This window comes from Saccostrea echinata, unplaced genomic scaffold, assembly GCF_033153115.1.
Source record: "Saccostrea echinata isolate AGI-Se365-2 ecotype Australia unplaced genomic scaffold, CSIRO_AGI_Sech_v1 ptg000009l, whole genome shotgun sequence".
Classification (NCBI taxonomy): domain Eukaryota; kingdom Metazoa; phylum Mollusca; class Bivalvia; order Ostreida; family Ostreidae; genus Saccostrea; species Saccostrea echinata.
This window is the reverse complement of record NW_026889758.1, coordinates 29,993,569-30,005,123: the sequence shown is the minus strand read 5'-3', so window position 1 is coordinate 30,005,123 and position 11,555 is coordinate 29,993,569. Positions and strand designations below refer to the sequence as shown.

Below are 11,555 nucleotides of genomic sequence, written 5' to 3'. Positions count from 1 at the left end.
GTATTTCAAGAATAGGTCATAACAGATAAAATTTTTAACTTTGACCTCAATTAATTAACTGACCTTGCCATTGGGGTCAAGGTCAACAGTAGAGCATGAATTTATCTTCTTGAATTGTCTAACAGTATACCCTGTGCATCAATGTATGAAGTATTTGAGCAAGGTTCAAAATATCAAGAACCATGTAGATTTAGATAAGAAATTATTAGACATAGAATATATAATGCAGAAAAATTTGACCTTGGGGGAAGATAAATTGACATTGGGGTCAAAGGTGAAAGTGAGGAGAAGGTCATAGTAGTGCATGACTCATTTTCTGTAACAACTGCATCCATGTGGAATAAGGATATCTTGTTTCTGAAACGACAAATTACTTCTAGTAATCTGAATTGTTAACAGGAAATCATCTAAAAATGCCCAAATTTGCATATTTTTGAATCTCCATGGCAACAATGTTTTTGAAAGTCTACCCAATTTTATTTTTAAATTTTGTTGTATACTCAAAGTTGCAAAATTTCATTATAGAGTTTATAAGCAGTTGTACGGATTTTTGTCAAATGCCTTTTTAAAATGTTTTAAATTCAGTTATTTTTTCAATGCTAAACTTGTCGCGTTTTCCCATTGCCATAGCAATGTAACAGAAGAACTTAATCCAATTTAATCAGGCAAAGTAGAACTATCAATTTATTCATCTTTATAAAATGGGTAGTTTTAAACCATCTTTTGAGAACATTTGCGTGAAAAATACATTTAATTATGTCAGTATTTGCCCGTTTTGAATGTGAAAAATTGTTCTGGTAACTAAGGAAATGTATTTCCTTGGATACGACTCAGTGATTATGGTTGAAATCATTAATTTTGTATTTTTCTTGTTATTTGTGACAGAAATAATCCATACACACTATTTAAAAAAAAAATCAGATTTTTGACTTTCCATAGAAAGCTCAATGCTTACTGACATGCTCTCTTAAGTGCTTGAGAAGAAGAATTTTAAAGATGTCTCATATGTATTCCAATGAACAACTTTGATTTGATCTCCTAGTGTGGCCCCGGGGGCAATCATTTGAATAATTTGGAATCTAAACTATGTCTGGAAACTTGCATACATTCAAACCTCGTTACCCCGAACTCGATGGGACTGAGAAAATCTTCAAGGTATCCAAGGACTAGAAATATTGAAGGTAAAAAATAGTAAAAAATACAGACAGACGCCGATCAGAAAGGCTCACTTAAGCTTTCAGCTCATGTGAGCTAAAAAAAAAAATGAACAACACTAAAATAGACCGACAGAAGATCAAATGATTGCTGTTGTGTTTCTTTATTAACAAATGCGAACAAAAATGATAAAAATGGAACAGTAATATGGAAACAAAGTTTTTAATGCAAAAAATCATCAAAAGTATTATAAATGTATATTAAAAAACTAAATTAATTCTAGGAATTACAATACTGAGAACTGATTGGGAGACGAAATGAAATGTAAAATCATGAAATAACATTTACAGTAATGAAATGTTTATGTTACATAGCACCACAAGATAAAAACATATGCACATTGTACAGATATTTCATGCATCAAGCAAGAAAAGAAGATTGCAGTCTAAAATGAATAAAATCTTATTCCATATTATCAATAATACTCGCTGGACGGATACACTATGAATACAGGGGAAATCTTTATTTATATATACTGGTGATTGACTAGACTCAGCTGTTAGAATTTCTAAAACTGCTTTACAATTAATTATTTATCGTCTTGTTGCATAGAAGACTTGATGTACAGAAGGCTTTAACTATCATAAAATGTTACTGTAAAAGAAGAGGTAGTTGCAGTATGATTATAAATATTGGTATAGCCAGTAACTAAAGCTGAGAAAAAATATCTAACGTATAATTAATGAAGACAATTCATCAAAAAGTTCATGAATAGCAAACCATGTCCATAATGTCAGGAACGTATTGGATCAAGGAGTTATACTGAGAAATATGGAAAACACACCGATGCTTAAAATCACTGCACAGAGATTCTACTGTATGGGAAGGCACGCGATTGCCGATGGTAATTACAAAAAGTCTGCTATTCAACGCTGTTCGCCGCGCTTCTTCGATGATGCCATGAGAATCGTGCTCCTCTCTATCTACAAAAATAATTCCCACTTTTTTGACAGGCTTGTCATCTTTATGTTGAAAACCGCGCGTCCGTAGAATCCTAAGTAATCTCTTTAATCCATCGTTTGGATGACGTTTCAAACCAAGCAGAAAAGATTGCTCATTTTGAAATTCTTCTAAACTTGTGTCTAAATTTGTCGGACAGTAATGAGATAGGAGTCCAGCCTTTGTCTTGTTGGAACCTATTTGCATAAGTTTGAACATCTCGGTAATAGCTTTTCGAATTATTTTGGTCTTGTGAGCTCCAATTACTGGAGAATCAAATACAAACATAACGTCCCTAGCGCTGTCCCAGCATGTTTCTGAAATGAAATTGATTTTAAAAACAGCATGGTAAATAAAATAAACTTATTTCAAAGTGCTAATAAGAATTGATGTCATAGTGATAAAAATGCGAGACTTTTACGATATGAGCTATGTTACCTTCACTTCCCGTGTTGTCTTCAATGGTAGGATCCTGAACTTGAAAGTGAACTATAAAAAAGAAAATATTGCCGATTACACATTTAAAAAAAAAAAAGAGGGGAATTCGTTTATCGAGGAAAAGGAGATATATACACAATACTTACCAGTACATGTTTTTACAACAAGCATGTTTTTAATAGTGGAGAGTGCATTGTAATCTTGTAGACTGTATTGATGGCGAGCACTAGTTGCAATCGCCTTTAATTCTTCTTTATCCGTTCTGTTACCGATGCCTATAGCAAAAACGGTGATATTTTCATTTTTCAGCTGTGTTGCTTCTTCCAATGTGTCCTTAGGTTTAATGGACTGTCCATCCGTAAGCAATATGATCACTTTCTTTGCTACCGTTTTTCTCTCGTATTTTCCTTTAAATTCGTTTTCTCTCGCATATTTAAGTGCGTTCCCTGTTTCTGTGCCTCCCTTCAATTGTTGAATGTTTGATACTCTCTTTTTTAGTTCGTTTGAATTCAACTGGTTGTCAAGATGTAGCACCGGAGTGACCTCATCAGAGTATATAATAATCCCAATCCTGTTCTTATCATCGTTGACGTCAAAGAGACCGATTACTTTCTGTATGAAATTCAATATATCCTGAAAATGCAGAGGCCAGATACTGCTAGAACTGTCAACTACAAAAAGAATGTCCGACGGCTTGTTTCCACAATCTAGAACAAAGAATTGTTTGATGAATCATGTGATGCAAACAGATGCTCGATATCACTACTGGTGGACTGGATCAAACTAAATTTATGTTTACCTTATCTTAGCATATATGCCAATATGATTTTTTTCATAGATGCTTCTATCTCTGAATTTGCCAATAAAGTGACTTAGCGTCTTGTTATATTCGAACATCTATACAAGCTCCATCGCCTTTCGAAGTAAAGCTACGGTACAATGCAAGCTACAAGACTACTTTTGTGCGGCAATCTATTTATCATTTTCATAGTTCACATTTTATTCCGATGCACATTGATTTGGGAAAACTTCCGAAACGTGCATAATTATATAAAATAAGCAATTTCAAATGGATGTTACTTATTAATAACAAACTATTTTTTTCAGACCTTGTAAAACAACGCTTTCTTAACATTTTCATAGCCACTAAGAGAACAGGCTAGTTTATTGTCAACAAAGTCAAAAAGGTGCTTGAAAGTCACTCGTAGGACGTAACCACCCACTCCTTAAATACCGCATGTAAAAAAAAAATCTACAAGACTTCTCGGTTCATCAGAAAGCTTGAACGTTATTTTACACTTCGGAAAAATATAAGCTCTTGTTTCATGCGGAAATGGTCAAATCCGAGGTTTTTAAGTGAATCTCGAGTAACATACTGTTGTGAAACCTGTAAAAATCATTGTTTTAAGAATTGTTTGCACATGGGCTCGTGTTTCTATAATAGGGCCATGTATGCATGTTGTTTATTAAAAGAATACAAATCATAGAATTAATGGCATGTGTTACATCTGTTCATGGAGACAGTGAGAGACAGAAGAATCAAGAGACACATATCAGTGACATGAAGTAAATAAGTGTTCAATTTAGTTCGATAACCTAACAGGGTCAGTTGTAAACTTGGCTTGCTTATGTATTATCGTGGATATTTTGTGTCGAGGGTTTGGGATTTTGTCGATGGCATACATTATGAATATGTCTTTAAACTGTAAGTTTTAACTGAAAAGTCCATGGCATTGGGCGTGTATTTAGGTGGAGGGGGGATCCTGTCCACAAGTATCAGTGTATATTTTTATCCACTGCGAAATTTTTTCTGTAAGTACTAAATATTCTCTTACATTTCTTAATTTTTTCCTCGATCTCTGAACTATTTATTGTTGATTCTCCATCTCGTGGTATATCTGGCACTGTGAGTATAAAGTAATACAAGAGTTAACAATGTACTACAAAAACAAAATCGATTGCCATCAAATTAATCTAGTATGTCTTTCTTTCTAATACACCTCCATAATTTTTTTAAACAATTTTAACATGAAAATTTGAATATATACCCAAGCATGTCGTTGTTGCGAGTGAATTCACAATACTGGGTAAAGAGTTGAAGTCGGTGACATTAAAGACAAAATCTGTGGCAGGGTTGCTTGCAACCATCTCAAGTTCCTTCATTATGGGTGCACCGACGGCGACAGCTAGTATATTGATCCCAGCCTGTTTCGTAATAGCTGCCTGTTTAACAGTTTCGTTCGAGTTCTGCGACATTCCATCAGTTATTAGTATCAGAATTTTGGAGGCCGTTGCCCTTCCGCCATGTTTTTTGTGAAACATAACCTCTCGGGCATATTTCAAAGCCCCGGCTGTATCCGTCCCAGCTACACCTAAATACTCTATTTTGCCCACAGCATCCTTCATGTCTTCTTTTTCTCTGTATTCATTCAAAAAGAAATTAGTTTTTATTTCACTGCTGTAAGATAAGACACCAACTTGAACACTGTCGTTTCCAATTTGGAAGTTGTCCACAACACTTGTAACAAATTGAAGTTGCATTTTGAAGTCCTGCTCCCATACACTAAAAGACGAATCCATCAGAAAGACGACATCTGCCATCTTTTTGGTACAAACATTTCCTGCAATATAGAATTCGAATTTCTACATGAATATTAAAGTAGCGCCCTTTCCCGGTGTTTCACCTGCTACCAGGTTTAAATGGGGAGAATCTATTACTATCAATAGATTTACTTGGCGGTGCATATTGAATATGAGGAACTGTTTCTATAATATATGTATATCATTTAAAAGATTTCTTCGTAAAATCAAATTAAATATTATCATAAAACATTTTTAAAATATTTTATTTGTTAGACAATTTACATAATTAGGTATAAAGCTTTTTTTTTTACTGCTTTCAAGATTTTTTTTTTCATGAAAGCTCTAGATCACTATATTCCTTTCGGGAAATACTGCCGTATCTTAAGTAAATATACATAATAATGAATATATCTATATGTTTATTTCTGATTTGTATATTATGTGGAAAATACGATGATTAAAAATTAACTAGCTAATGTAAAAAAAAAAAGAAGAAAGAATTAAACATATACTTATAAATATGATTAATAAACAAATCTGGAACGGGGGGGGGGGGTCGAACCGGAGACCCCCAAACACGAAAACAGCTCAGCGTACACCCACTATGGAATAATATGTGCCTTTTGTGTATATACAGCCCCCCGTGTTAGAGTCTTTCGGAAAATAGAATAACTAAAATATATATATGTAGTAGATTTTTAATATGAAGACCAAGATAAAACAAAAAGATTTTAACATAACAGTATACTGTGGTATCAAAAGAATGTAACAAATTCAGGAACCCTCTGGTTTAAGATGGTTCAGATACATAAATCTTTATTTTTTCAATGCTGACTCAATAGGTCTCCAAATCTGTAAATTTCTTGTTTGAGATAACTATGTTTATTTTTGCCAGGTGCTGATATAGTTTGCATTTGTTACTTGATATAATAAAATATTGAAATATTTTGGATTTTTGTAAATGCGCTATATTGTAGGCCATTTGGTATACAACGTGCGCTATACCTCTTTTCTTCTTTCTATGGCTTTTATTTAATAAAAAGTTACATTAACGTCCATCATTTATATGCATGTATGTGCGTGTGTGTGTGAAACGTAAATATGTATATTACTTTCATGGAATCTTCTGCTGCATCATTGATTTAATGTAATTTACTGTACCTCATGTTTTTCATTGAAAGGAAACTAATTGTAGGAATACTTTTAAAAATGGCTTCTGTTTCTGGGAATGCATTGTAGTTACTGTTTTGATGAAATTGTAGAAAATTTGAGATAATATAGCCCAAAAGAAGAATAGGTTAAACAATTCTATGGCTAGTGTTTCCCTTAAATGTCGCTTTAATATTACAGACACAGTGTAAAAACAAAGTCTATGTAATACTTGCATCTATAACACAAATTTTACTATTAAAAGTTGAAAGTTTAGAACAAAATTACCTATTCTTTTTTTCTTTCAATAATGATTGTATTTGTTATTGTAAACTGAGCATGTTTTTGTTGTATAACAATTTAACAACATTGTAGCCCAAAACGAGTTCTTGTTTAAAAAGTAACTTATTAGTTCACGAAAATTTATAAATAATAACTTTTTACCCTACATAACAGACATAATGCTTTATTTAGATTTTTCTGTATCTAGAAAAGAACTTGGTTTAAAAAAAACACGAAAAAAAAAAGTTATAAAAAAATTGAATAAAAAGTGGCAATTATTATTTTGTGTCCTCTTTCCAATAAAGGTTAAACAGGAAGTTTGGTGAATTATACGGTTACCAAAAAAGTTTCTATTTCCTTTATTAATGTATTAGTATTCTAAATTTTTAGTTATTGCATTGAAGTCTAATAGTATGGAAGTAATTAGTGAAAGCTTGGGACATATTTTATTATTCACAAAAAGCCCTTGATTTCTTTTACCCTGGTAATCCCTATACCTTGGAATTATTGTTCAACAAGGTGCTGAAAATTTTCTTCGCTTAGATAGCTCTTTAATTAATTCATAGTGTCAGTAATACAATACACTAGGAGAAATGTAAAAAAAAAAGTTTTAAAAATAACAAAACATTTTTATACATACATTTATCTTCAATTTTAGTCGTCTGGTTAAAGAGTATTTGTGCATAGGTATGAATTAAATCCACGTTCACTGCATTTTTTATGTGCTCAATGCCGGTATTATATTTCATTTAAGAAAAAAAATCGTTCACGGATTCTAGACAGAAAGTGCTAGAGTCTTGGAATATTTTGCCCCTCCCCCCCCCCCCCCCCACAGAAAATAGGAGAGAATTTGCAAATAATAAAAAAGTTTTCATTTTTGAACAGGAATTCTGTTTTTGACGAGCAACAGGTATATGAAAACAATCTACGGTAGCCAACGTTTACCTGTTATATGTTTGTTTGAATAACAGTATTTATGGACTACCTTATCGTTCTTTTGTGACTTTATTTTGCATTGAAAACGAAAGTTAAAAGATATTTTAAATTGGTTGTCATTGTTGATCATATATGACAAATGGTCAATTTTGAAGATAGCATTTATTTTCCTGCTGACCCATGGATGTGTTGTATACGTACCTGAAATTTGGGTAGCTCCAATTGCCTAAAGAATATAAAAAAAAGACTTTTGAAAATGAATCGATTACATATAATTGCTGCAATCGAGGTCATTTAAACACCAATCTCGTATTGAAATTCGTCATTGTACTCATTCGGTAGAACATCTATAATCAACACAATATTGACATAACCTTGTTCTCAGAAATATTTGTCAACACTTTTATGTACTTTATGCCTAACTCTTGTATCATAAGAGAGAAACTTATTTATTATCAAAAATAAACTCAAATGCATCAGAATATACATAAAGAAGTAATTACCGTAGGCTTCTGAATAAATATTTGTTAATCACGCAGTACAATAACTTACCAGTGAGGCAAAGATAACCACAAGTAGATATTTTACTCTGCGCTCCATGTTGATTTAAATTCACCTTATCTAAAATATGTCGTTTCACCCAGCTCTTCTCTTTAACAACAATAAAACAAGCACAATCTACCGTAATCAGCGAAGTCCTTGAAGGTTCGTATTGAATATTTGTTTCATAATTTTTTCACCCGGTTTTGGTGTATATATACCTAAAATGACAGGGGATTTTGCGCGCGGGAAGCTCGGAGATTATAATTAATGTTTCCGGAAGTTAACCTATCACCTCCGAGTTGAATAAAAAAAATATTGAAAGGTGGGATTTTGATATGACCAAGTGCGTGAACTGGAACCGATGATCTGTTTATATATATCTCTTACTGTATTTCTGCCACGCTTATGATAATTACAACACTGGTGTCGATTTCATTAAAGTAATGGCTTATATTGGCACTTAAACATACCATTACAAGCATGGGGCATAAATATCTCTTTTCAAAAACTTTATGTATTATTAAAGAAAATAGATAGGTAAAACATGCGACTTTTAACCGCACTGTGATGAGGGAATCGGATTTAATGTTTCCTTGAGTTATATTATACATGGATTCATTGCGCCATCCTCTTGCGGGTGAAACTATGATTCAAGTTTATTACTGGTACATTAAGTGAGTAATTTACATGAAATGTTACTATATTGCACCACAAGAATCATCTAGTTTAGTCATCAATTAATATGTGTAGTTTTTGTATTGCTGAATTATTGAAAACTTTTTCTTTGGAAGTGTATTGGTTACATTGACAAATTTGTTATTATTTTTTTTCTGATTTGTTGGCCTTAATCGAAGGTCAGACATGACGTTTGCGAAGAGGAAACAAAAATTTTTCATTTTTGTATGATATGAAGAAAGTTTTTCTTGTGCTAAAAAGGGAAAACGTGTATTTTGATCATTATTTTACTGTTGCAAAGAAATTTATTGGCCTTTCTTGTAATAAAGATGCACTAAAACGGCTGTAAATAGGTTGATGAACGCATTTTAACTTCAACAGGGTCTACATCAGTATGTGTACATGTATTTTGTTTACCAGACATTGTATAATTCCAAACGTCCTTCGCTGTTGATAAATCTCTTCTAATTGAGGTATTAACATATTTTAAGATTTTTTCCGTACAGATCATTCAGGATAGTTACGACATTTTCACATTTTCTGTCAAATTTCTGCACGAAGAATCTCATGATCATAAAAGATGGAACATTTACATTCTTGTAATATTTTTGAAATTGGTGTGCATTTCATTAAATGCTGGCAGGTGCATCTGAAATTGTTGTGGTATGTGACAGATATCTGCACACCAGATGTTTTTTTTTATTATGTATATGGTTTATTTTAGTGGTTTTGGTTTGTAGTACCTTGAAATAAAAAGGTCTACACAAAGATTGGGGTAAGAATAGGTTGTTATGAATCCAAGAAATGTTATCAAATTATGATACTAATGTATAGTATATCTAAGCACATTGTTATCAAATTATGATACTAATGTGTAGTATATCTAAGCACATTGTTCAGATATAAAAATAATAATGACAGTTGTTCGGTGGATATGAACTTTGAGATTTTGACAAACAGTTTGGCCGGTGGAATGTACATGCAACTCCTCAAAGCGTGTTCTGTAATAAATTATAATTAACCATTTTTTTTTCCTAATTAATGCAACTAACCCATACAGGTTAAAAATTGGGCTGCGCTCCGCCCACTTCATGAAAATCAAAACAAACGAGGAATACATAACAATCTACGTAAACTATACGTGTTGTCTACGCTTTACCTCCCAGATTTACGCATATACACCCAGTAAACTTCTCTGTGCACTTGTTCATGTATGTAGTAATTCGACGCCTTGTATTTTTTGTTAACCCCTTATCATATAGGTTTATGTTTTGCTCGAAATTGATAAATTTATTTCAAATATAAACGAATCTTGTTTTAATTATTGTCGCAAACAATCTTGGTCACTCGTGCTTCTCATAATTTATTAAATAACACATTGATTAACATATTTAAATCAGCATTCACAACTTTGAGTTCTTGTTATTATTCTTTTCTCTCCTTTTGTTTTGTTAGTTTACTTGTCTTTTGGTGACTTTAATACAAAATATCTTCCAATATATATATATATATATATATATATATATATATATATATGCCTCATACTTTCTCTCTCTCTCTCTCTCTCTATATATATATATATATATGCCTCATATACTCTATCAGCACTTTTTCTGGTTATACGTTAATTAATTGTTTATTAAATTGTGCCGGTAAATAAATACGGGTATCAAATGGATAAAAAAGCATAAATGATGCCCATAAATATTTTTTTCATCAGTAGTGCAACCTATGCTAATTAATTGTGGTGGATAGGAAACGCTTTGGATCGGCTGAGGGTTTATGATTACTTAATTTTTTATGTGGAAGGATTACCGCAAAACAAGAAAGTATTGAAGATTTTTACACTTGTAGTACAAAATTTCGCATCACTGGATATCAAACCTTTTTTTAATAGCGGTGTTTTACCTCTTCCAAGAAGGGGGTACTCGATCAATACCAGTCATATAACGACATCAACTATAAAATCAAAATAATACCAGCCACATAACAATTAAGTGTGCAAAGCTTATCTTTGCCCTTTTCGACGATATTCAGAGAGGAAATCCAGGAAACATGTGTAATAATATAACTCTTTGGCTAAATATGGAATGGAGAATGAAGGTTAACAATCAAGATGAATTTTGCTGATTTCACCATTGCAATTACATTATTAATGTAACACTATTACAACATTGTATATTATGAAGCGGACTGAAGGTTATCATTTGAAAGATACTTCTACGTAATGTTTTTGTGTCGTTTTCAGGTGAAAGCAACTGACATCATTGACACTACAAAGTAAAGGGTATTTTCATTGAGTTTGAAGGTACACTTTGATAATTTTGACAAAGATGTTGAAAATATCCATCTAAAGCACATTATATATTTTCAGGGAGAAATATGCAATTTGGTCAAGATCAGACGTTTTAGAATTTTAAAAATGAAGCAGATATATATACTTCACTAGATATATTTCTTTATTTAATTGCTACTCTAGATTCATCATTTACTCTGTGTTCTTTTCCGGAAATTCAGACGAGCTCATTAAAAGTACTCAGGAAAAAAAATCAGGGTGGCCTTATTCATATGTTTACCTTAAAAAGAAAGTGCGTCAGCGACATGTTCTATTTTGAGCCGTAACCTAATTTACCTGTAAAAAGCGAACCTTTAAACTAAAAAAAAGTCATCCATATTGGACTCCTATTGCTTTGCACAATTTAACAGAAAGTGATAAAGAGGTTTACATACATATTTACAACTTAAAATTTTTGAAGAGCATTTTAAGTAGCACATAACAATATAATTGAAACGAA

At 32.2% G+C, this 11,555-nt stretch overlaps 1 protein-coding gene across 1 annotated transcript; it reads right to left on the bottom strand.

Moving 5' to 3' along the window:
- Window positions 1-1,342: 1,342 nt before the first annotated feature.
- On the bottom strand, window positions 1,343-8,494 carry LOC133182194 (cartilage matrix protein-like). Its single transcript, XM_061316941.1, has 7 exons — window positions 8,095-8,494; window positions 7,744-7,768; window positions 4,641-5,213; window positions 4,428-4,496; window positions 2,739-3,299; window positions 2,593-2,643; window positions 1,343-2,471 (listed from the first exon to the last, which is right to left on the bottom strand). The coding sequence occupies exons 1-7, from the start codon at window positions 8,140-8,142 to the stop codon at window positions 1,921-1,923; spliced, it is 1,878 nt and encodes a 625-aa protein (XP_061172925.1). The 5' UTR covers window positions 8,143-8,494; the 3' UTR covers window positions 1,343-1,920.
- Between the last annotated feature and the right edge of the window lie 3,061 nt (window positions 8,495-11,555).

Bases quoted from the DNA above. Each gene is read 5' to 3' on its own strand.
- LOC133182194 (XM_061316941.1), bottom strand. From the start codon at position 8,142: ATGGAGCGCAGAGTAAAATATCTACTTGTGGTTATCTTTGCCTCACTG. The intron at 4,497-4,640 runs GTATATATTCAA...TTATACTCACAG, and splicing joins CGCAACAACGACATGCTTGG to TGCCAGATATACCACGAGAT. The intron at 2,644-2,738 runs GTAAGTATTGTG...TCTTTTTTATAG, and splicing joins TGTTGTAAAAACATGTACTG to TTCACTTTCAAGTTCAGGAT.